The sequence below is a fragment of the Oncorhynchus kisutch genome, linkage group LG18 (genome assembly GCF_002021735.2).
Source record: "Oncorhynchus kisutch isolate 150728-3 linkage group LG18, Okis_V2, whole genome shotgun sequence".
Taxonomy (NCBI): domain Eukaryota; kingdom Metazoa; phylum Chordata; class Actinopteri; order Salmoniformes; family Salmonidae; genus Oncorhynchus; species Oncorhynchus kisutch.
In genome coordinates, this window is record NC_034191.2 from 51,750,420 (window position 1) to 51,776,947 (window position 26,528).

Genomic DNA, 26,528 nt, shown 5'->3' on the forward strand with positions numbered 1-26,528 from the left:
GGGTCCAAAGGGCTCTGGTCAAAAGAAGTGCACTACATAGGGAATGTATTTGGGACACCAGCTTTTAAGTACACTGCCTTTCTCACACTGAGGAGAGGTGCCTGAGCTTCAGACTTAGACCGGACTTGATGCAGAACCTTCATCCTGACCTAACACATTCTCTCGGTGTAGTTGAAGTTTCACAATGTGCACCAGTCTTTGCTTTGCTCTCCCGGAGTAACTTTTGGTACTCATTATATGGTTTACTTCCTGGTGCCAGAAAAATCCTTATTTAATGTTAATCTCAATATTCATCATCAATACATATTTTCAGAATATCAACCTACCACTGTCTCTGCATCTGCTTTGTCTTTGACAGTATTGGGAATACCATTGAGCACAAATACTAAATATTGTTTTTGATATAATTTGACTCTTTTAGCAGCGTTAAAAACATTTAGGTGCTGCCTGACAACAGAAATATCTAACCCCAGTTATTGTTCCTCATGGTACAGTATTGCTATCGTTTGGTTTAGAAAACTCATGAAACTGCCTCTTTAAAATGCACCAAAGGTCGTCCATCTTGGTGAAAATGTGCGCCGTGTGACAACAATCGCTGTGGGCATTTTTAATATCATGTTATTAAATTGTGCAACGTAAACACAGGTCTGTATTAGGTAGGGTGGAACACATGGTGGACTTCCCAAATGGCACCCTATTCCCTTTATAGTGCACTACTTTTCAGCAGGGCCATGGGGAATAGGTTGTCATTTGGGACACAAAATATTTCTTTTTTCCAATGAATCAGGTTCCAGTTGGGTAATCTTTTGGTCCTATGAAAAGTATGCAGCTGCTTTCTATAAAAAAAGTAAACCCTTAAACTGTTCATATGGAGCAGTTGTCGCATATGGGTCATTCTACAAAAATGGGGGCTTTCCTGTCCCGGCCTTATTCACAAGGAAAAACACTTCAAAGTGTGAGATAATGACCCCCTAATTTAGTTAAATGTTTTAATTGAAGTGTTTTTATTATTAATAAAACATATGTAAGACAGTTATATTGCAAACAATGTGTTTTTATATATCGTAGTCCACTGTCAGTACCATGAAATTGGCTTGTCCCTCGGGTCAGGAGTCATGGTTTAGTGACATATTTTGAGTTAAAAATATATTTTTCTCCCTTTAAATGTCATAGTACAAAGGAAAGTAATATAGTTATTTAGTGGACTACTTAAAAAAACTAAAATATCAATTAAATATTACAAATAATTTACAAGTAATAGCTGTTCCTCAATTTCATGTCACTGGTGATAAAATGTATAAAAACCACCACTTTGAAAAATTCTACATCCTTGCCAAATTCTTCCTGGGTCAAAGGTTCGTTGGAGACGGGACTGTTTTGAAAAGCTTTCCTTTTGATAAATATGGAATAATGCTGCTGAAAAGCAAAGACTCTACAGACAGTGCAGGGATGCTTACACACACACCGCAGAGAAGCCTAGCTTAAAAAACACCATACTTACTGAAAGCATTTAGAGAGTCAAAAAAGAAAGCGAAGGATCTCATAGAGAGGGAAAAAAGACAGGAGTGAAGGAAATGGCGGGTCAGACAGAAAAAACACAACAGTGTTGACGACAGTGTTGACCCCCCTCCCTCATCCACTCCAGACAGTGAAACCATTACTGCAAGGTCAGAATTAAGACAATGTGTCTGTAGGAAGACATATGTACTCTGTATCTACAGAGTTACTTAAAGGGATAGTTCAACTAAATTACAAAATGACATTTTGGTTTCCTTACCTGGTATGCAGTCTATGGACAAAGTATGACAGCACACCATACTTTTGTTTACCTGGCTACTGTTTCAAATGCTAATTATTTTGCATTTGTGGCATAAAACCAAAGCATTAATTGCTGTCATACCTTGTCCATTGACTGCTTACACAGTAAGGAAACCAATATGTCATATTGTAATTCAGATGAACTATCCCTTTAAGTAGGCCTACACAATATTTGTCACATGGCACGAGAATGTACATATACTGTTTTAACAACTATGTAGTTTTGTGGATAGGCGTGGAAGAGTAGTATTTCATGTTTGTATTATGTTGCATGTATCTTACACTGGAAATGCAATTATATATTACATCTTTACAGACAACACATCTGTTGTGTTATGAAAGACACATTTTAGTCAATAGGCTTCGTCTTTTGTTCTTAATCTTTGGCCAATAACCCTCATTTTATTGTTCATATTACTTCAACCCATTTTATGAAATCTGAAATAATTTGTAATTAAGCATATTACTAATAAATTGATCAAATATGTTTGAAATAATCGTATGTTTGTCATTGGTTTTACATTGTGTCACTGGTGTTACATTGGGTCACTGGTGTTACATTGCGCCCCTGGTGTTACATTGTGTCACTGGTGTTACATTGTGTCACTAGTGTTACATTGCGCCACTGGTGTTACATTGCGTCACTGGTGTTACATTGCCCCACTGGTGTTACTGTATGGCATATTGGTGTTCTGGCATCAGAGTTGCCCAATTTAATTGATTATAGTTTTTGTATCTACCTAACTGTTGCTACATTCATTAGTAAACATTTTAAGGATATGATCATTCAATTTTGATGAATCAACCTCAATTATTTCTAATGTTACAAAAAAACATAAATGGAAAAATGTAGTATAAAATATAGTATAAATGGAAAAATGTCAGACAATAAAACTTTACACATGCATGTTTAATGTAAATTATTACTAATCCAAACAAACAAATTGAAAAGTATGTTGAGCTGTCATTTATGCTGGGGGTTAATTAAGGGGTTAATTATTATCTGACTATAAGTTTTGATAAAAAATATTAAAAAATTATGACAAATTTGTAAAAGTTGGCTGTTCAATAAGCAATCGTTTTCATAGAATGATCCATGTACAGTGGAGATTAGCCACAGAGGGTGAGAAGGTGTAAAAGTGTTAATTGACATAAACAGATGACAGGCAATATGGGCCTTCTACTATAATGTCAACATGCTGCAAAATGGTAGGGTGAGCAGAAGGCCAGACATGTTTTCTCCAATATCTGTTTTTACATGTAGGCCTACTGAACCTGATCCTTTTCAATTGTGTGTACTGTATATCTTTCTATCTCTTCCTAATCATTGGATATTTATCAACACTCTGTAAAGATGTGAAATGCTCAAACTCCCACTGATCATATATCTATAGTATAACATACACTGAGTGTACAAAACATTTGGAACACCTTCCTAATATTGAGTTGCACCTCCTTTTGCCCTCAGAACAGCCTCAAATTGTCTGGGCGTGGACTACAAGGTGTCAAAAGAGTTGGGCCACAGGGATACTGGCTCATGCTTCCCACAGTTGTGTCAAGTTGGCTGGATGTCCTTTGGGTGGTGGACCATTCTCGATACAGAGGGGGAAATGTTGAGCGTGAAAAACCCAGCAGCGTCGCAGTTCAAAGGCACTTAAGCACTTAAATGTAGAAATCATTAAGAACACCTTGCCAGTTCACCCTCTGAATGGCACACGTACACAATCCATGTCTGAATTGTCTCAAGGCTTAAAAATCCTTCCTTAACCTGTCTCCTCCCCTTCATCGGCACCGATTTGATTTGAAGTGGAGTTAACAGGTGACATGAAGGGTTCATAGCTGGATTCATCTGGTCAGTCTATGTCATGGAAAGAGCAATTGTCCTTAATGCCCATAACAGTTTAAGACCTGTCTAAGCCGGGGGGGGGGGGGGGGGTTCTACTAAGCTACATGGAATTGTTTTAAGAAGGTCGTACTAAGGATCATTTAGCTATTTGATTTGGAATATGTAATGTTTTGTACCCTTTAGCCCTTAAAATAAATAAAAATCCATCCAATCCATTGCCTCTCTAAATGTATTCTTTAAAATGTAGTTGTATATCTAACGATGTTGTGACACATTTTGATGGCGGCGTCCTTCTCATTTTTAATTATGCAAAGGAGGCGGCTCCTCTGCCAAGCAGAAGAAAGCAATCTTAGTATGCAAATGGCTACGGTCCCACTGGAGTGCGCGGATTAGATGTGTGTTGATAAACTCACTTATGATGAGTGACAGTGAGCAACATTGGGGTCGCGCTGGTCAGTCACGCAGCCACCGCTGATAAAAACACACAGAGGCAAAGTGCCAGGAGTTTCCCAGATGCATGATGGGACAGTGATGAAACTGTAAAATGTCAGTGTCACACCTGTTTGCCCGTTAACAACCTGGGAGGGAAGAGGGGTGTGTGTGTGTGTGTGTGTGTGCGCGCGCGCGCGTGTGTGTGTGTGCGCGCGCGTGTGTGTGTGTGTCACTAATGAGCAGAGATATCCACCATGATAGAAGGCTTGCCTTTTTATCCCACCAGATGTTGTGCAGCTTAAAATCTCATTGCACTCTTTTTTTTCTCCTAACTTTTAAAAGTCTATTAGCCATTCCCCAAAAACCTCTTAAACTCTAGTCATGTCCCAGGTGTCATATTCCAAGGGGAAAAAAGACATCTGACTTGAATTGATGGGTTAAAACCTTAACCTGAGACTGAACCTTAGACTTGAGTCAACACACCTGACCTGATAGACCATACCTCCTCATAATACTGATCAACCCTCTAGAGTTGAGTGGATCAGTTCGAGATGCTCATCATCTCTCCAGAACAGCATCATTCAGAGCAATAAACACAAGCATTTCACTAACACCTGCAAGAACATCTTCTAAATATGTGCAGGTGACCAATAAAATTTGATTTGATTAATAGTCAAAGTCTCAGTCTCCCACCCACCAAGGCAAAGAAGACTAAATTGGAAACGGCCTTATCCCCATTGAGCCGTTGGTGACAGTGACACTGTCTGTGTGCATAGAGGGGGTACATATGGGCTGCGTCTCCTTTTCTTGTTGCTGGCGTATCCCTCCCCTGACAGCTCGTATAACTGGGGCGGAGAACAGGCTTACTGCCGCTATTCTGCATTCCTCAGACCTCATTATCATCATAGATGTGCAGATGAGCTGCCACGGCCATCCATAGCACCATCAACAGATCCATGACAGGATTTAAAGTACACAGCACTAATCAGCTTAGAAATGACTGTATGGAAACCATAATTACACATATTTAATTGCTTATCATCCGAAGGATACAATTTTATTAGAAAATGTATTCATGGTAATTGCTTTCTCCTGCTGTCGCTTACCTAGTAGGTTCCAATGCCTTTTGCTACTCTGTCATCTCTCCTTTTGGAGGATGAATACGTTTCAAGTAGTTAAATATTACAAAATTAAAAAGTGCATAGCTTTTTTAATGACCATTGGTTTAACCAAGTGACTAGGGATTTTAACGTTTCCAGATAGCTAGGATGCTTCCTCTAGTCTAGCGTGACAGCTCCATTGGACTCAACTGTCAGGCATTTGTTTGTACTTTCACAACGTGGTCCGTCCGTGAGTTTGACAGGTCCTGGTCCAAGAGTACAGAAATGGGAGGAATGAGTGATGTCAAATGGGAAAATGTATCGGTCCCAGCAACAACGTTAAATATTGAAGCTATCCTCAAGTGCATGGCTCACTCAGACCCCAAACGAGCAGCTTGAAAACCCAATTATCCTTTGATAATAGTGCAGGTCCCTAGGACACAGACCAAACCCTGAAAGACGAGTGGACCTTTTCAGTCTCAGACCTTTTCAATTGCACTTAAAATGCTCTTACAATCCACTCTGTTACAGGTATTGACATGTTGAATGCACCGAGCTGTCTGTTTGAACTACTGGCACACAGCTCGGACACCCATGCATTCCCCACAAGACATGCCACCAGAGGTCTCTTCACAGTCCCCAGGTCCAGAATAGACGCACAGTACTACATAGTGCCACTACATGAAACTCTATTCCACATCAGGTAACTGATACAAGCAGTAGAATCAGATTTTTTTTAAACGATAACAACACACCTTATGGAACAGCGGGGACTGTGAAGAGATGCAAACACAGGCACAGACACATGCATACACACACATGATAACATACGCACTATACACACATGTACACATGGATTTTGTGTTGTAAATATGTGGTAGTAGAGTAGAGGCCTGAGGGCACTCACTTAATGTGTTATAAAATCTGTTGTGAATGTATTGTAATGTAATTGAAATAATATTGCATAAACTGCCTTATTTTAGCTGGACGCCAGGATGATTAGCTGCCTTGACAGCAGCTAATGGGGATCCGTAATAAATACAAATAAACTAAGCCCAAGGGGGTGAGGTATATGGCCAATATACCACAGCTAAGGGCTGTTCATACGCACAAGGCATCGCGAGGTGCCTGGATACAGCCCTTAGTCGTGGTATATTGGCCACATACCACAAATCCCTGAGGTGCCTTATTGCTATTATAAATTGGTTACCAACTTAATTAGAGCAGTAAAAATACATGTTTTTCATACCTGTGGCACAGTCAGCATTCAGGGCTCGGACCACCCAGTTTAAAATCTGTAACAACCCACCCTTTTAATGTTCTCGCGTGCTCTCCTCTCCTCTGACTCCCAACCACTACTTCGTTTGAATTACTGCTAACTCTCAATCCCTTAATACACTTGTAAATTCATGGTCACATTTGTGTGCTGGTCTTAGCAAACTCAATACTTCCCCAATCAATAGGGCCTCTGTGTACATCTACGTCGGCGTATTGCTCTGGACTTCATTACTAGGTTGGTGTTGGTTTGGTTGAATTACAAGGTGCAACGTCAAATTCCCAATCGCGGGTGGAATCCGATTGGCCAGGCTAGGTAGTTTTAGATGCGATTATCGCAGTGAAAGGAGAGTTTTAAACTATACAACTTACTCAGCTGTTCAAGCAGCTGCTTCGTGGCTGTGAATCATAGAGGTGGGTTGTTGTTACAGAACCAAACACCTGCTGATCAATGGATGAGTAACACAACGAGCTTACAAACATGCCACTTGGCCATGGAGAGCATACGGAAATCCCAAGTGTTTACTGGGAGCTGGCTGGGATGCTTTCCAGGATTCCCCCCCCCCCCCAAAGAAAAAGGGTCTGGTGTTGTTGAGAATGAATGGGGAGAAAATTGCTGAGGCAGTCTCTCATGTCTATCCAAGGCCCTGATAACTTTGATCTTCTTCACAAACGAATAAGGTTTTTAACTAGTTTGCGCTGCTGGGCAATATCCTTGTCCCTCGTTCGCGTTCTTCTTCTGTCTGTCTGGTAGAAATGCTGATCCTGAGTAAACTGCTCCAATATGAATAGTTATGCACAAGTGTACGGCAATGACTTGTGAGTAGGAATATGGACAGCCACCATGTGCTCAGCAACTTTCAGAAACTGAAAAGTGCGATGACAACTTAGGGAGTAAAGATGATCAAGTGCCCTGCTCTCGGTGCAAGAGGCTACACAAACCTGATGTGAGATTGAAATGAAGACAATCAAGGGCCTCCTGAATGGCGCAGTGGTCTAGCTGTGCCACCAGAGATTCTGGGTTCGAGCCCAGGCTCTGTCGCAGCGGCGCACAGTTGGCCCAGCGTCGTCTGGGTTAGGGAGGGTTTGGCCGGCAGGGATATCCTTGTCTCATTGCACACTAGCGACTCCTGTGTCAGGCGCAGTACACTCTGACCAGATTGCCAGGTGTACAGTGTTCCTCCGACACATTGGTGCGGCTGGCTTCTGGGTTGGATGTGCATTATGTCAAGAAGCAGTGAGGTCGGGTTAGGTTTCGGAGGATGCATGGCTCTCGACCTTTGCCTCTCCCGAGTCCATACGGGAGTTGCAGCGATGAGACAAGACTGTAACTACTACCAATTGGATACCACGAAATTGAGGAGAAAAAAGGGGTAAAAAAGAAATGAAGACAATCTGACTGCTGCCCAGAAATTTCTCTCCTGGTATTACCCTCTAATGTAAATCACTGGGCTGATTATCTGTTTCATTACCTGCCCTGTCTCTCAACTGACAAAAGGCGGTGAGCCAATCATTTCATCTGTCCAGGCATGGAGTTCTAAAAAATATCACTGCTTTCTTCACGTGGGTTAAGCCTATTGAAGACCTTCAGGTGGATGCGTTGCAAAATAAAACTGCAGGAGAATTCATCTGCGTGTGGGTATCCATCTTTATTTCAGGCATGGCATTCAGTCAATGATCACCCTCTGGTAAAAGAAGCTGGCTTTTATTCAGCTGATCAAATGCCATTGGTACTTCTTCCTTTTAATGTTTTCTAAAGAGCTACAGTAGTGGACCAATTGACAGACAAATGTCTGGTCAACCGTTCTATGGTTTATTATCAATCTGATAGAATTTTGTTTCCACACAAAATATATCATTTTCATGAACAAGTTCAGTAAACATTTTAATAGCACAACAAGCTTCCAATAATGTATATTCTATACATGGACTTCACCTGTACACATGAGTCACAATATTCTGTCGATAAAGAGGACAAAACAAACATATTAACAATGCCAATATAATTCAGGTTAATCATATCACATCATATTGTTAATATCTATATTGCTCACTCTACACTGAGCGTACAAAACATTAAGAACACCTGCTCTTTCCATGACATAGACTAACCAGGTGAAAGCTATGATCCCTTATTTATGTCACTTGTTGATTCCACTTCAATCAGTGTAGATGATGGGGAGGAGACGGCTTAGTCAAAGAAGGATTTTTATGCCTTGAGATAATTGAGACATGGATCGTTGTATGTTTGTCATTCAGAGGGTAAATGGGCAAAACAACTCAATATTAGGTAGGTCTTCTTAATGTTTTGTACACTTATTGTATTTATAATCATGACATTTCAGTGATTTTAAATATTAACGGTATTAAATTAATATACAAAACAATGTACATAACAAACAAAAGCAGTCTGCACAAGAGAACAACTAAGACCTAGATTAAATCAGATCAAGGACTAACCAGCGATTGCAGACACCCACATAGCGGATGTTTTGGCTGTGTCGGAGGTTGAATTGCCTTGGAGCCGTGAAATCGGTGAGCAGCTGCTCTTAGTCATTGTCATGAAGCCACACCCGCCCCAATCGTGTTATAAGTTCACAACGAGACATTGTAGGCTATATAGAAATAATGATGATCGAATTGAAAAATCATTCAACAAAAATAACATCTCACATTCAAGGGTTCGAACTGCATGGCTGCATGGGATTTCTGTTTATGCGACTGTGCAGCCAATGGCATTGTCCGCTTTAGGTATAATGCCGGGAGCTGCTTGTGGATTTGACAGCTCTTAACGCAGTTCCACCTCCGACACAGTCAAAACAACTGCTATGCGGATATTGGCTAAAGCGTATCTGACTAAATCGAGCCTCACATACAGGCCCTGTTTAAACACTTCCTTCTTACTTCAAGTTATCACAGATATGAATCGGTTGGATTAGGGGAAAGCAATAGGATGGTGGTACAGCCAGAAGAGGACTGGCCACTCCTCGGAGCCTGGTTCCTTTAGGATTCTTCCTAGGTTCCTTCCTTTCTAGGGAATTCTTCGAGGGGTGGGTACACTACCGGTCCAAAGTTTTAGAACACCTACTCTTTCAAGGGTTTTTCTTTCTTTTTTCTATTTTCTACATTGTAGAATAATAGTGAAGACGTCAAAACTATGAAATAACACACATGGAATCATGTAGTAACCCCAAAAAAAGTGTTAAACAAATCAAAATAGATTTTATATTTTATATTCTTCAAATAGCCACCCTTTGCATTGATGACAGCTTTGCACACTCTTGGCATTCTCTCAATCAGCTTCATGAGGTAGTCACCTGGAATGCATTTCAATTAACAGGTGTGCCTTTTTAAAAGTTAATAGGTGGAATTTCTTAATGCATTTGAGCCAATCAGTTGTGTTGTGACAAGGTAGGGGGGGTATACGGAAGACAGCCCAATTTGGTAAAAGTCCATAGCTGTTCTTGCCATAAAGTCCATATTATGGCAAGAACAGCTCAAATAAGCAAAGAGAAACGACAGTCCATCATTACTTTAAGACATGAAGGTCAGTCAATCAGGAAAATTTCAAGAACTATAAAGTTTCTTCAAGTGCAGTCACAAAAACCATCAAGCGCTACGATGAAACTGACTTTCATGAGGACCGCCACAGGAAAGGAAGACCCAGTTACCTCTGTTGCAGAGGATAAGTTCATTAGAGTTACTATCCACAGAAATTGCAGCTCAAATAAATGCTTTACAGAGTTCATGTAACAGACACATCTCAACATCAACTGTTCAGAGGAGACTGAGTGAATCAGGCCTTCATGGTCGAATCGCTGCAAAGAAACCACTACTAAAGGACACCAATAAGAAGAAGAGACTAGCTTGGGCCAAGAAACACATGCAATGAACATTAGACCGGTGGAAATTTCTCCTTTTGTCCAGAGTCCAAATTATAGATTTTTGATTACAACTGCCGTGTCTTTGTGAGACGCGGTGTGGTGAACGGATTATCTCCACATGTGTAGTTCCCACCGTAAAGCATGGATGAGGAGGTGTTATCGCGTGGGGGTGCTTTGCTGGTGACACTGTCTGTGATTTATTTAGAATTCAAGGCACTCTTAACCGGCATGGCTACCACAGCATTCTGCAGCGATACGCCATCCCATCTGGTTTGGGCTTATGGGACTATAATTTGTTTTTCAAAAGGATAATGACCGAACATACCTCCAGGCTGTGTAAGGGCTATTTTACCAAGAAGGAGAGTGACGGAGTGCTGCATCAGTTGACCTGGCCTCCACAATCACCCGACTTCAACCAAATTGAGATGATTTGGGAAAAGTCGGAGTGCAGAGTGAAGGAAAAGCAGCCAACAAGTGTTCAGGATGTGTGGGAACTCCTTCAAGACTGTTAGAAAAGCATTCCAGGTGAAGCAGGTTGAGAGAATGACAAGTGTGCAAAGCTGTCATCGAGGCAAAGGCTGGCTACTTTGAAGAATCTCAAATATAAAATATATTTTGATTTGTTTAACACTTTTTTGGTTACTACATGATTCCATATGTGTTATTCTACAAAATTATTCTAGAAAAACCCCTTGAATGAGTAGGTGTTCTAAACGTTTGACCGGTAGTGTATGTCACAAGGAAGGAAGGATACATTTCGAATGTATTTGAACAGGGCCATAGAATGTGGTTCAGAACTTTAATAGTAAAGATCACTACGACATTGTTCTTTGAAGCATCTTCTTTATATACAGGACACAGATGTTCAGGCCTTGAATACAATATCATATTCTTCACACATCAATAACCAATTATCTGATTCTTAGTATAATAGATTATTCAGATCACAAAGAGAGAGAGAGAACACACGTGACTTTGTCTAGCTATCTGTAAGTGGCACTGGAACACAACTGCAAAAAGAATACATCACACTTAAGAAGACCAGATCGGTCAAGTATCTGGCACAACATTCATAAGTATACCAAGAGCGAGAATCAAAGGAGAGAGAAACATAGAGAAGATAGGTATGTATGTCCCAAATGGCACCACCCTATTCCCTACATAGTGTACCACTTTTGACCAGACCCTTATGGGCCCTGTTCAAAAGTAGCGCACTGCGTAGGAAATAGGGTGCCATTTGGGACAAAAGCGAGATGACAGAAAAAACATGTGTTTAAGACAGCGAGACGTGGCACGGTGTGGGGCGGCGTCGAGTTTCACTGTGGAAGTGCTTTAAGGATGGCATTCACCTCCTCCGCTACGGCTGTCAGCGCAAGCTCAAACTGCTCCTGTGGAGAGAGAGAGGGAGAGAGAGTTGTTCAGTGGCTGGTTTATAACTACCTCTTGTCCGGTGTGTAAAGGTTTACGACTGTCAGTGAGTCATATCGTAGTGACACTTTGTCTAATGCCCCCTTGTTGTGTTGTGACTACAGAGACAATGGAGGGAGCAGTTGTGCCCTTCTCCGAGCTCCCTCTCTGAGTGTGTGAGGGAAGTCAGTGCCACTGTAGACCCAACCAGGGATGTCTTTAAAAAAAGCTTCTAAAGGCCTAGATTCAATCACATCCATGCTAGCCGACACCCGCATAGCTGATGTTCTAGCAGCGGAACTGTGTCAGAGGTGTCAAATGCACAAGCGGCTCCCGGCGTTATACCTATCACTGGACGTTGCCATTGGACGCACCAAGTCACATGTCAAAATCACATGTAGCCATGTTGCAAGTTTCAACAATGGCATGTGTGATGTAATCTACACCTCGATTAGGCTGATTATTTCATTTTTGTTATTTATTTGAGTATCATTATTTCTATATAGCTTACACTTTCCCGTTTGGAACTTACGTGTTTGGAACGGGTGTGGCTTCTAGACAATGACCACAAGAGCAGCTGCTCACTGATTTGACAGCTTCAGTGCAGTTACACCTCCGACACCTCCAAAACACCAGCTACACAGGTGTTGGCTAGCGCGGGTTAGCGCTTGAACTGATTGAATCTAGGCCTAAGTCAACTCTTTTCTCAAGTGTGTGTTTGTGTGTGTGTGTGTTTGTGTGTGACTCACTCTGCTCCCTGAAGAGCACAACAGGGCCGGTCGATTTTCACCCTGAAGACCTACTGTTTCACATTCCACACCTCAACTCTCATTCAGCCTGCAGGCGCTAAAATAAACTTACTGAAGAGAGGTAGGCGTTCACAAGAATCCGGCTTCAGAATTGTCAACACCAAACATGCCACATTTTCGCCTCGGGTAAAATAAAATCTATACTGAGGAGTTCTTTACAACAAGTAATGTCGACAGTTTTTTGTTGCTCAGGTTGTTCCTATTTTTATATGTCTTTATACAGGACCTTTAATAGCTGTAGTTAATTAAAAAAATAGATAGACGCCGCTTCGCCTATCGCAGATCTCAGCTTTAAGGTGCATTATGGTGGCATAGGAAGAGGGTTTTACATTTCCACCACCGGAGGGAGTCAAACCTCTGTCTTCACCACAAAGTTACAGGATGCTTGCTTGAGCATAGAGTAAGTATTGTCTATTGGTATGACAAAAAGTGTAACGATGTAATATCTGACACTTCTATCTACGTGTAAGACCAGAACAGCTGATGTTGTATATATTGTACAGCTAAAAGTTGTCCTAAATCCTACAATCTCCAATTTATGCTCTTCATGAAACAGTGAGGCACCACATCAATAATATTGCTAGTTCTCTGATGTAATTTAATTTGCCCTTAGATGCTTTAGTAAAAGACTTTAAACATTTATTTTTGTCAAAATGAAAACTTCCCTAACTAGCTCCAATCAGAGACCTGAGTCACTGGTAAATGGGATTCAGGGAAAGCTGGATTAAATCAATATAGTTTACATAAATAAAACATTCAGGAAGTCTCCAGTCTTTTAGTAAACAACTTTCACAAATGTCATATGATATAATATAATATAGTTTTGCACTGAGTTTGCCTAAATTGATATTCCGGAGCTCAATGCGTCTGTCTTAAGACACAAAAGCTTTCTCTGCCCATCATAATAATTCAGTGTTCATAAATGAGAGACTATTGTCTGTTTAAATACAGAAATTCTCCAGAGAACCCACTTGATTGTAATGAGACGTTTCAAACCTCCCTCGCTAAAATGAGTTAAATTATTTGAGTTAAGAACAGGGGAATTGGAGTTAAGAGGCTTCTCTAAATTCCAGAGGCAAACAAGAATTACACGAGTTTAGTAAGTTGCAAAAGGCCAACCACTTACATCCGCTTGGAGATCTTAAACTCTGAGGGCTCAGGGCTGGTTTCCCAGACAGAAAATAAGCCTAGCCCTGGACTAAATAGCTCTTTCAATGGAGATTCTCCATTGAGCATGCTTTTTAATCCAGAACTAGGCATTTATATATGTCAGGGAAACCAGCCCTCGGTGTTTGTGGACATAAACCTCCTCGTTTGTGTATATGAACTGACTGAGTAGAATTCAAAATAGCTCCTCCAGTAAAGAAATGGTTTTGATCATTTCAAGCAACCTATGAAATCGCTTGATCATTTCGAGCAACCTATGAAATCGCTTGATCATTTCATTTCCCGTAAGGCTCATGTCATTATGCGCTTACCCGTGAACTAGATGCACCTCTGTGTGAATGACATGAACCACCCCCCACTCCCCCCTCCTTCTCCCGCTCAGAGCTAGGGACCTTACCTTTGTCTGGACCATGCCGGCTCTTTGGTCTCTCAAGTGCTCCAGGGTAGCGGCAATATCAATCTCTTTAGCACCTGCAACAGACCGCAAATTGGACTGAGTTCAAAGCAGCAGATTAATCCAGCTCACATCTGTCAATCTCCTTTCTACCGGCTCCCTTTGGAACGGCACAGTGATTGAAAATTATTACATTCATCCCTCGAAAGACTTGGCCAGGAGCCACTGACTGTTTTCACTAGAATAATGTATGCATGGAGATATTTCTGGAGCAGGGAACCTTGTACAATGAATGATGCAATCAAAGAAACAGAGCACCGCATAAATTGGAACCATGCATTGTAGTAGCAGCACTACACTATGCCCAACTGTGATTCAAGTTTTCAGAAGCTTAAATTCTCATATATCTTAGAGAATCAGATTTCAGAATGATGTGTGCAAAATCAAGCCAATTTAATGTACTTCGTATGATTTTAAAAAATAAAATAAAAATTCTGGATGTGATGTAGTTCACCTTCCATGTGCATTTAATTACGTTGTGTCATTTTAAAACTCAGCAAGTTATGTGAGCTATGGGATGTTATCTCTGAGTAACAAACATAGTGGTAGCAACTAGCAGTGAACACTGGTTTGAAAATCTCCTTTCACCTTTAGCTCGAATGACTTCAACAACCAGACTGTTGTTGGAGTTTCTAATAAATGGCGAGTTGGAGGGGCTCATTTGAGTTTTAATCCCCCTAAAATAAATAGAGAGAGGGAGAGAAATCCTCAAGCCCTTAGAGACTTTTTGAAAAAGGGGAGAGAGGGGAGGGAGGAAAGGGACCGGTTAAGGCAGCTGGACTCCCAGCTCAAAGTGCTCCAATACTTTCATGTTTCAGAAGTGTTGGATTCTCAAGTTTAGGAGGGGAGAATCTCCTCAAACAAGAAAAAAGGCTTTGGAGTGAAATTCTCATTCTTGTGTACAATTCACACTCTGGAGTAAAGAAGAAGACGAAGAAGAGGGGGAGGAAGAAGAAGGAGAATGTGGGATTTTATGTCTGGGCCTCTGGGCTTTTCATTCTGTTTGGAAACACAAGGCCTCACACTCCTCAAGAGCAGATGAGCCTCACACCAGACAAAGATGGAAAGGCCACTCATACTCTGGGTTGCTCATTGCTCAACATAACAAAAACCTGTGGGTCTGGCCCCAGCCAGTGTTTTCCACACGTACATAGAGTAGCCAGCCAAATAGAAAAGTAGCCAACCAGGCACCCCCAGGCTGGGAGGGTCCAGTGGGGTATTTATTTCTCTCCAGAAGTGTAGCTCTATTTTGATGGCCTCTGGTACATTCTAATGCCTTGATGCCTTGTTTTGGATATCGTCTACAGTAGGTCTAGGCTTATATGATCAGGACCATTTTCTAAGTAAGAGAACTTCTTTAAAGTGTTATTTACAGTTTTACTGCAAGATATGAATTGTCACAAATTATGTACTTTATTAAACAGAAAAATGAAGTAAATAACCAACATTATTTTGTAAAATGTATTAAAGGTTACATTGAAAAAATAAAAGGGCTATATCAGTGTCAAGTATTATAACTTTCTGATTTGACATAGCCTATTTTTAAAATTGTAAAATTTTATTTTTACAATTATCATTAGGTAAGGGACCTATAAAATCTGTTTAATGTTTTGCCCGAATACGTTTTGTTCTTTCCCAAATTCTGTTTTCTCCATTTAGTTTTTCCAGGTTTCCATTTTTCCCTGTTTTTTAAATTCAGGTTTTCGATCTCAAAATCACATTTGTACATAGAAAAACCACAAAACTGGATGTTCTAAGTCCACAGCAATGCTTAAACCACATCAGCAGACCACTTTTGAGTTCTGGAAAAATTTTGAGAAATGTAGATTTTTGGGTGTAAGTTAAAACCCTTTAATTCAGGTGTGCACCTAGCAAGAGGCTGTTGTTTAGCAGTGTTTTCTTGTGCACATGTGATGGTAGAGTTTGCAAAACAAATACCCACAGTAATGATGAAAATAATCATGATATCATTCTGCCAGGTACATTTCACTGATAAAGTTTATGGGGAATGGCCTATCAATCCACAAAGTGATAAACACACACACACACACACACACACACACACACACACACACACACACACACACACACACACACACACACACACACACACACACACACACACACACACACACACACACACACACACACACACACACACGGGGCATTATCATTGCCTCTTCAGAAAGTTGCAGGAAAAATGAATCACTGATGCATTCTGTTCATGTCTTATGATAAACTTGGGCTAATTAATTAATTTTCTAATTAATTGATTCCCTACTAAGGTCAATACATTTTTGAATATTGTTGAAATCCATTTTAATGCCTGGATTCCGTGAGGGCACTAATTATCATATTTGGACCAAAATGAGGCTCTCCACTATGTATTGTTCCTTCAGTGATGATTCCCCATCTTCAACTAATGTTTTCATAATTGATCTGCAGATAATCGCCAGAAAGCCTAGATCTACCAGCAGCCTATGCAAATTAGGGAGCCAAATGAATGGCTCTCTCACCGATGCGATTCGGTAGGCAAGACTGACTGACGAGATGAGAGTCACTCAATTAGCGTCACTGTCTGGCAAGCCCCTACATCCTAGGAAATCCTTTGGTTTATTTGTCCCGACGCGATAACATGGACATATAACAACGTTGCATGATTTATGAATGGCAAAGGGATATAGGAGATCGGACTAGTGAGTTTGAACATTGAAATGAAAAGTAGCCTAGTTAATATGAAGTGTAGAAGGTAACTGACTGTTTAGTCGACGGCCGCCACTAATGGAACACACTGCATCCCGAGTCCCAACCCTAGGCCAAACCCTAACCCCCAGTCCCAGTCCAAACCCCTAGCACAAACCTCTAGCCCAGGCCCCAGACCAGGGATGTGTGTGACAGCCTGAGAAAGACCTCCATCAAGCAGAACCATGTTACCCTGACTCTGCCCTTTGATGTCCCATTAAGACCAAAGTTACCGAGCAGGGCGCCAAAGTCAAGGAGCAGGGGGAAGGGGAGGACAGGGTCAGAGCCAGATGTACAGATGACCTGTCCTGATAGGGGTGGGAAGGCAGGGGGCTTCTATGTCTCAGCCTCCAGTATTTATGCTGCAGTAGTTTATGTGTCGGGGGCTAGGGTCAGTTTGTTATATCTGGAGTACTTCTCCTGTCCTATTCGGTGTCCTGTGTGAATTTAAGTGTGCTCTCTCTAATTCTCTCTTTCTTTCTCTCTCTCGGAGGACCTGAGCCCTAGGACCATGCCTCAGGACTACCTGACATGATGACTCCTTGCTGTCCCCAGTCCACCTGGCCGTGCTGCTGCTCCAGTTTCAACTGTTCTGCCTTATTATTATTGGACCATGCTGGTCATTTATGGACATTTGAACATCTTGGCCATGTTCTGTAATAATCTCCACCCGGCACAGCCAGAAGAGGACTGGCCACCCCACATAGCCTGGTTCCTCTCTAGGTTTCTTCCTAGGTTTCGGCCTTTCTAGGGAGTTTTTCCTAGCCACCGTGCTTCTACACCTGCATTGCTTGCTGTTTGGGGTTTTAGGCTGGGTTTCTGTACAGCACTTTGAGATATCAGTTGATGTACAAAGGGCTATATAAATACATTTGATTTGATTTGATTTTTGATTTGATTTTGATTCTATTGTATACGTTTCCTGAGTTATTTCCGATTATGCAATACCGAGCCTTGTGTAGTATACTGTATGCGCTTAACGTTCTGAAAACATATTCAAAGGTGGTTGTGTGAGTTCATGTCGATTAGTATACCAATATTTGCATCTTGTGAAAAAACAAATTAAGATGGAATATATACATTATAATTGAAATAAATTAACTTGCCCTTCACAGGGAAATGAATTTGACATTGATGATGTCAGTTGAAAAAATTTACCTTTTTAAAATGAAAAAATTAAATAAAATACATATGTGAATGTTATTAGTATCAATGCTATTTCTCACCCCCTCTCTCTCTGTCTCATCCTCTCTCTCTCTCTCTGTTTCTCTCTCCCTCACCCCTCCCTCCCTCCCACCCTCCCTCTCTCTACATCACTCTCTCTCTCTCTCCTTCCTTCTGAAGAGCCCTCCCAGAGTAACAGCAGAGGCCTACTCAGTTACCCTCCAATGCATCCCAAGACCTTTGGCTGAAAATGGATGCTTTCTGTCATTGCCATGGTAACGTCACCACACAAGCAGAAAAGAGTGCGAGACGGAGAGGCCCATCGACTCCTACCTTTAGCCATCCTATTGAGGACCATGTCAATCAGGATGTACGTTCCGCTTCGGCCAGCCCCGTCACTGCAAAGCAACCAGAGAGGAGAAGACACTCATTAGTGAGCCAGAAAAAGAACACAAGGAAGCTTTGCTCAATACCACAGTTAGTGTCTGCCTCTTACGTGAAAACAAATAGGCCTAGCTCATTTAGATTTTCTTGCATTATAGCTGTAAAGTCTGAGGAAAATACAAATGATAAGAAGAGCGTTAACCGAGCATTTCAAAAGTAAAATATATTATTGTATAAGCACACACAAGTAATAGCAGGTATTTTTTTATAAGATGTTAAATGAAAGATAATGGGACATTAATAAAAGCTTGAATAACCCTAGAGTACAAAGCTGTTATCAACACACAAATATTTGTGCAAAATTTGAATTCGATTTTTTAAACGTTCTTAAAATAAGGTGTGTGGGTGTACACACGCACGTGTGGTCCAAATACTTTAGAGGACTGATTTGGAACTGATGTTATAAGGGACAAAAGCTTTTAAAAGCAGCAGCGTGAGCCTGCAGCAGGCAGGCACCTCAGGAGCAGAGGGGAGGTGAAGAGGCCAGAGGCCATTAGCAGAGCAGCTTTGGAGATCCTGCTTTTCCATCCCACAAGAGATAGCTGCATGAAAAGCCTCTCTTTGAGCCCGCCGGGCATTCAATCTGTCTGCATGTTAATTGCAAACAAGGCGTGCACCATCTCTCCAATAAAGGCAGAGCCAATAAAACAGGAGAGAGAGCGAGCAGCGTGAGGCGTGAGGAGCGCCACTGTTTCATTAATCCACTGCTTCTCATCTAGAGACTAGAGACCTCTATGGCCAGACAGACAAATGGACGGACGGACAGACAGATCCTCTCCATACATGACTGAACACTACTCACTATTCAAAATACGGAGGCAAATACCTGCCATATTAAATAACGAGTGGAACTTCACTAACTAAAGAAAAAAAAAATTACAATATGATTTCCATAAGGACACATTTGTATGGTCAGTGATTATGATCAGAAAAAAATATATATCCATAATTTAGGTACTGTAAGTGTGACTAAAGGCCGTCCACATGCTTCCCAGCCTAAACAGTTCGGTAGAGTTCGTGCATATATTATGATGACATTTCGTAAAGTTTTTGTTCGTTTTGGACTTTGGTGAGTTTTTTTCCGGCTGTTTCGACACAACATTTCTTCTGGAGGCAAGCCGAAGTTCAGAGCTAAAGTCTACGCCTCTTTGTCGGTCATTGGTTAACAGTAGCGATTCTTCAATAAAGTCTTTGTTGTCATTGAACAAGAGATGACTCGTTTTCAAGCACATTGTTTCATAAAAAAAATACAGCACCAAACATCAAAATGAATCATCTTTGATTATTTTGAGTCTCAAAATGGACAAACTTTACATTTTTTTCCCAAACAAAGGTCTTTAAGGGAGTATGCGAGCAGCCTCGTTAGGTTCGCTTAGCCGACTTCGGAGAGCCACCAGTCGAACTGAGGCATGCTGACGCCTTGAACTGTGTGTTCCTTCTCAGTCTGTCATGTATTGTTACTGACACCTACACAGCCTGTGCATCGTTACAAGGTTATAATTATTGTAGTATACTTGCCTGCAGTGGACAATTATTGGACAAGACCGACCCCGGTAGCACTTGTTAACCTTTCTGTAATAAAAGAAGCATCTGCGTTAATATCACACTTCACGACAATAGGGGTAAAAACATGAAGCACTTTAAAATGTATCAATGTGGGCAAAACATCTGCTCAACTTTGCTAGAGTACACTATAACATTTGATAAAAGTCATATAGCATATTATGTAGCATCAATTTAAATATGTGGATGACTCGCAAAAAAAGGGTCACATACTGTGTAGGCTGCTTACTGTATTTAACTGATCTGGACAAATTCAGTTTATATGTTTAGAAGCAGCTGTTTTTCTCAGATCATTTTGCTTAAGCATTCTGTACTTTATATACAAAAAAAAAATAAAATGAAATAAAATGTCCGTAATGCTTAAACCTTTGGAGTCCCGTTGTCATTCCTCCCCCCAAAAAATGTCAATTTAAAGCACCATTTAAAACACCATATTGTGACATATATTTTTACTGCCATGATGGATCCGGTGGCGAGATATCGTGATCTGCGACGCATTAACCTTGCCCAATTATGAACGCTACACACCACAGGCACACAGTGGGGGCCAACAAGCCGTCTACACCAAGACGTTGCCATGGAAACTATCGAGCTACATTGGTCTATATCAGAGGTGATTTAGACAAGAAGTTCCAAAAGAAAACGGATACATCTGAACATTTTTCTCTAACCCTACACAGGAATATTATTTGCCCTCATATCATTTAATATACAGTCATTAGTGACACACTAGCACTGTATGTCATTTCACATGTCATCTTCGTGAGCTAACATTTATAAACAAACCATATTTCAAATAATTCCAGATTTTAAAAGGAACATCTAAATGAATGAGAAATACACACTTTTTAATGAGAACGAGGAAAGATTTGTTTGCGAAAGAAAAAATGTTAAACAAAGTAGGGTGAAAAGGAAATGCATTTTTACAGGTAATTCATCAAATGAACCTGGCATTTTGAGTAGTTTGAGTGATCTGAGTAGGTGGGAGGTATCGTGCAAACCTAAAGGGGAAGGAAATTGAGGGGAGGAGTGGAAAGAGAGATTGTGTGCACAGGCTTGGCTGAAGAGACACAGTTTCCAATGATCACTTTTGTGACTATGCAACTGGACTCATATTACTAGCTGCAACATCACAAAAATGACACTGGCAACCGCTAATTTCATAGTTGGCCAAAACCGCTACATGACTGGCGTATTGAGTGTCACATGTGGGATCTGAGCCTCAGACTCCCACCCAGGAAACCAACATCTTAACCATTAGACCTAGTGGAATTTCCCTCTGTGGCTGAGGATGACACTGATTTTGAAGTAGTATGCAGGAAAACCTCATCATGAGAGCGTGAGTCCGACTCACGTCAGCTACATGAGGCTGTAGTGTTCTGTAGTGAGAGAGCTGGATATTAAATAACCTCTAGTGTGACTTGCAATTACCCTTTTGCATGGTGAGCTCTCTCTAACCTGCAGAACCTCTACAATTAGAGGGCTTGCAACATACTGGTTTAAATTGTGACATATTCTCATTTGGAGTGGGATTTCCCATTCCTTTCAGGCTGTTTCCCTGGGGGTCTCTTCTGTCAGTGCACATCAGATGAAGAACAGGGAGGAGAGGTTAGGCAGTCATTGGCTTTCCCTTCGATTCACCCAGGTTTTTTAGCTTGACATGTCCCATTTAATTGGCTGTTTGAATTAAGTTTTTTTTTCAAGCCATGCCATGCGGACGGTTCATTTGCTGCCTTGCATGAGCAGGGGAGAAATAGCCCTACGATCAGTTAAGCGCTGCTCGATCACACCGACAGTGTCATTGTATTTTGTTACACCAGAAGTACACTCAACTCCAATGAAACACTGTGTTTGCCTTGCAGCATTGTGTTGCAGAGGCAGTTGCAGTGTGTTCTGTGTGGGGGATACGTTGGATTTATCAAACGCATCAAACTGTATGCGTAGACGGCTTGACAGAAATGGTAGCAGAAGGCGAATGTTGAACTTTTGTTGCCCACCTATCCAGATGATGCTGCGTACCATTTTGAGCAATCACACTGTTGGTGTGATCGAGGCGTTATACAAACCCATTCTCTACAGGAGTTAAAGGGAACAGAGCAGCAGAGAGAACAGGTAGACAGGTGAAAGGATGGCAGCAAAAAAAGGATAGTTATCGCAAGCTAATACTTAAAGGGATACTTCTGGATTTTGGCAATGAGGCCCTTTTCTTCCCAAGAATCAGATGAACTCAAAGATTTTTTTTTTTTTGTCTCTGTGTGCAGTTTGAAGAAAGTTTCTAACTAGCGCATTTGCTAACTAGCGCTAGCGCAATGACTGGAAGTCTATCGTATCTGCTAGCATGGTAGCAGATACCATAGACTTCCAGTCATTGCGCTAACACTAGCTAGCATTGGCTCGCGAAACTACTTCCTTCATACTGGACGCAGAGACATAAAAATTATATCCATGAGTTCATCTGACTCTGGGGAGTAGATAAATGGCCTCATTGCCAAAATCCAGAAGTATCCATTTAAGGTTACAAAATTCTGGTAAATTTACCAAACTTCCTAGGTTTTCCAGGAATATGCAGGAATTCCGGAATCCTCCAACTTGGATTTCTGGAAAACCTGGGAATTTTGGGAAAGTTACCTGAATTTTTGCAGTCCTAGGTCAAAGAGGACATAGAATGACGATCAGACGGAGACGGTGGCTTACCTACGGAAGTCCAGCAGTGTCCTGGCTGAGTCAGGGATGCTGTGGTCCACCCAGGAAAGGAAGTGGAACTGCGTGACAGTGCGTGTCTCGTTGGTCTGCAAGTTCTTCAGGTAGAAACTCCTGACCAGGAAGTCCTCACACCAGATGTGTTCTGACACCAGGTTCACCTGCAGACACAAGCGATGGGAGTGAGAATCATCGAAATAAAATCACTAGAATGGGCTTAGAACCTCTGGCCAGCATCACCACTTATAGTATATCAATTACTCTACATGAACTCTTTCTGAGTGATACCCCTGAACCAAATCAACTACAAGCAGATATGTGGAAGGACAGTAGTTTTACCAAATTAATGAAAATAAAGATTAATAATATATTAAACAAATAAAGAACACATCCTAAACAAAGATAATTGCTTTACCTCATAAACATGGTAGACATTGGAGCCCTCGTCTGGCCAGTACTGTTGACACTGTTTCACTCCATTTTCAGACAGGGGCGTTAGCATGACGATGACCACGCAGCCACTCTCCCACACCATCTGAAGACACAACAGAACATAGGAGGGCTTCAATCTAGTCATGTTAACAAAGACAGGGCACTCATACAGTAGAAGTTAATATAATATGAATAAATACAGGAGTTAATAGAGTAGGAGTTAATACAGTGAGAGTTAATACAGTATGAGTTAATACAGTGAGAGTTAATACAGTAGGAGTTAATACAGTAGGAGTTAATGCAGTATGAGTTAATACAGTATGAGTTAATACAGTGAGAGTTAATACAGTATGAGTTAATACAGTGAGAGTTAATGCAGTATGAGTTAATACAGTAGGAGTTAATGCAGTAGGAGTTAATACAGTAGAAGTTAATGCAGTAGGCGTTAATGCAGTAGGAGTTAATGCAGTAGGAGTTAATGCAGTATGAGTTAATACAGTATGAGTTAATGCAGTAGGAATTAATACAGTGAGAGTTAATACAGTATGAGTTAATGCAGTATGAGTTAAAGCAGTAGGAGTTAATACAGTGAGAGTTAATGCAGTATGAGTTAATGCAGTATAATTCAATGCAGTAGGAGTTAATACAGTATGAGTTAATGCAGTATGAGTTAATGCAGTAGGAATTAATGCAGAAAGAGATAATACAGTATGACTTAATGCAGTATGGGTTAATGCAGTATGAGTTAATGCAGTATGAGTTAATACAGTGAGAGTTAATGCAGTATGACTTAATGCAGTATGGGTTAATGCAGTAGGATATAATACAGTGAGAGTTAATGCAGTATGAGTTAATACAGTATGAGTTAATGCAGTATGACTTAATGCAGTATGGGTTAATGCTGTATGAGTTAATACAGTGAGAGTTAATGCAATATGAGTTAATGCAGTATGAGTTAATACAGTGAGAGTTAATACAGTGAGAGTTAATGCAGTATAAGTTAATGCAGTATGATTCAATGCAGTAGGAGTTAATGCAGTATGAGTTAATGCAGTAGGAGTTAATGCAGTGGTAGTTAATGCAGTAAGAGTTAATACAGTAGGAGTTAATTTCAGTAGGAGTTAATACAGCAACACAGAAAGGTCCCACAGGACTTTGGCAGCACATTAAGAAATGTATAATGATGTGTTGTGATTAATTGATGTTCCTACATCTCTATTTTCCCCTGCTTTCAACAAACAAAGTCAATGTTAGCCATTCAGCAACATAGATACATTATTATACACCGTACAGGATTGTGTGACCGATCGTTATTGGTCTGTACCGCCACCAACGTGTGATCAGTTGAGCTGCACAACTACTGTATTGTAGATCAGATGATGTCACACAGTGCCTCCCATGTGCCCCTGGCTCTCTCCGCCATCTGAGCTAGCTCAACTGATCCGCTCCATTTCATCTGATTATCTTATCAAAATCTAATGGTCCTTGGACGATAGAAAGGCCCAGCGCGGCCATTAGGAAAATGAGGAAGAAACACTGGTTTTATGAGAGCAATAAAAACACAATGGACCTGCCTATAAACTAATGGCATACCTCTGTGATTCAGCCCAGCGGTGTCATTACAAGCCAACTGTGCCCACGTCTAGCCACGTTGGTTATCAGTACGTATCAAAGAAGAGGTGTCAAATGAAATAATCCTGTTTTACTAATTTACAAATACTGCCAGAAAGAATAAACAAATAAGCTCAATGTAGACTTTTTATTTAATTCACTTCTGAAGTAATTTAGTCACTAGACATCCCCTCTCCATTATTGAGCACACAAGCAGAGAAGAAAACGAGAGAACCAAGTCAAGGTCCCTGTTTGGGAGCTCTTTGAAACTTCATGGTGATTGGCTTATTTCCTGAACTCTAAAGAGAGAGCGAGAGCGAGCAGAGGGGGCGAGGCCCTGGTGGAGCTGAGGTAATGGCTGGGGACAGAGGGAGGAAAGAAATGTGGAAGGCTGGGTATACGGAGGGATGGAAGGAGGGAGGGGAGGATTAGAGAGAGACTTTCCGAGTACTGCAGGAGCCCACTGCGGATTAGACAGACCAATTTGCATATTTTTCTGTTAGTTTATTTGTAAAGAGTTTTTAAGTGCATTCAAGGCCAATGTAACTATATTTAAAGTTGAAAGAAGCATTACTTATTGCTATCCTTTCAAGGCCATCACTCTGGACATACTGTTGTTTTAATTGTCAATTATTTTAAAGTTGAGATAAGATAGTTTTAGAGTCAACTAAGACAAATATTCAGCTGTAAATTGTTCATTTTAATTTTGATAATGAATATGTTGTTTACTCACTTTATGTAATGACAACAAAGAAAACAAACAAGCAAATCAAACTTTTTCTTATTAGGCGTTTACAAATGTTCCATTAAAGAGAAGTGACAGCACCTTAATAAAATACATTAACAATCATCTCTTCTAAAACTGACTCGTCAATAACGAAAAACATTCCTTCTGTGTGGCACGACAGGTATACAGACTCCATGACGAAATGTACAGTGCATTCGGAAAGTATTCAGACCCCTTCACTTTTACCACATTTTGTTACGTTACAGCCTTCATCTAAAATGGATTAAATTACTTTTTTACTCATCAATCTACACACAATACCCATAACGACAAAGCAAAAACAGGTTTTAGAACTGTTTGCAAATGCATTAAAAATAGAAAACAGATATACCGTATTTACATAAGTATTTAGACACTTTGCTATGAGACTCGAAATTGAGCTCAGGTGAATCCTGTTTCAATTGTTAATTCTTGAGATGATTTTGGAGCAGTGGCTTCTTCCTTGCTGAGCTGCCTTTCAGGTTATGTCAATATAGGACTCGTTTTACTGTGGATATAGATACTTTTGTACCCGTTTCCTCCAGCATCTTCACAAGGTCCTTTGCTGTTGTTCTGGGATTGATTTGCACTTTTCGCATCAAAGTACGTTCATCTCTAGGAGACAGAACGCATCTCCTTCCTGAGTGGTATGACGGCTGCGTGGTCCCATGGTGTTTATACTTGCGTACTATTGCTTGTACAGATGGACGTGGTACCTTCAGGCGTTTGGAAATTGCTCCCAAGGATGAACCAGACTTGTGGAGGTCTACAATTGTTTTTCTTGGCTGATTTATTTTGATTTTCCCATGATGTCAAGCAAAAAGGCACTGAGTTTGAAGGTAGGCCTTGAAATACATCCACAGGTACACCTCCAATTGACTCAAATTATTTCAATTAGCCTATCAGAAGCTTCT

At 40.8% G+C, this 26,528-nt stretch overlaps 1 protein-coding gene across 1 annotated transcript in view; it reads right to left on the reverse strand.

The window, feature by feature from the left end:
• Positions 1-8,099: 8,099 nt before the first annotated feature.
• LOC109909317 (receptor-type tyrosine-protein phosphatase N2) overlaps positions 8,100-26,528 on the reverse strand; it is a 276,630-nt gene continuing 258,201 nt past the window's right edge. The window contains exons 17-22 of the mRNA XM_031796270.1: positions 23,221-23,340; positions 22,800-22,966; positions 20,061-20,114; positions 18,432-18,496; positions 14,136-14,209; positions 8,100-11,743 (exon numbers count right to left, since the gene is read on the reverse strand). Coding sequence (XP_031652130.1) covers positions 11,672-11,743; positions 14,136-14,209; positions 18,432-18,496; positions 20,061-20,114; positions 22,800-22,966; positions 23,221-23,340 — 552 coding nt within the window. The 3' untranslated portion in view covers positions 8,100-11,671. The remainder of the gene's footprint in view (positions 11,744-14,135; positions 14,210-18,431; positions 18,497-20,060; positions 20,115-22,799; positions 22,967-23,220; positions 23,341-26,528) is intronic.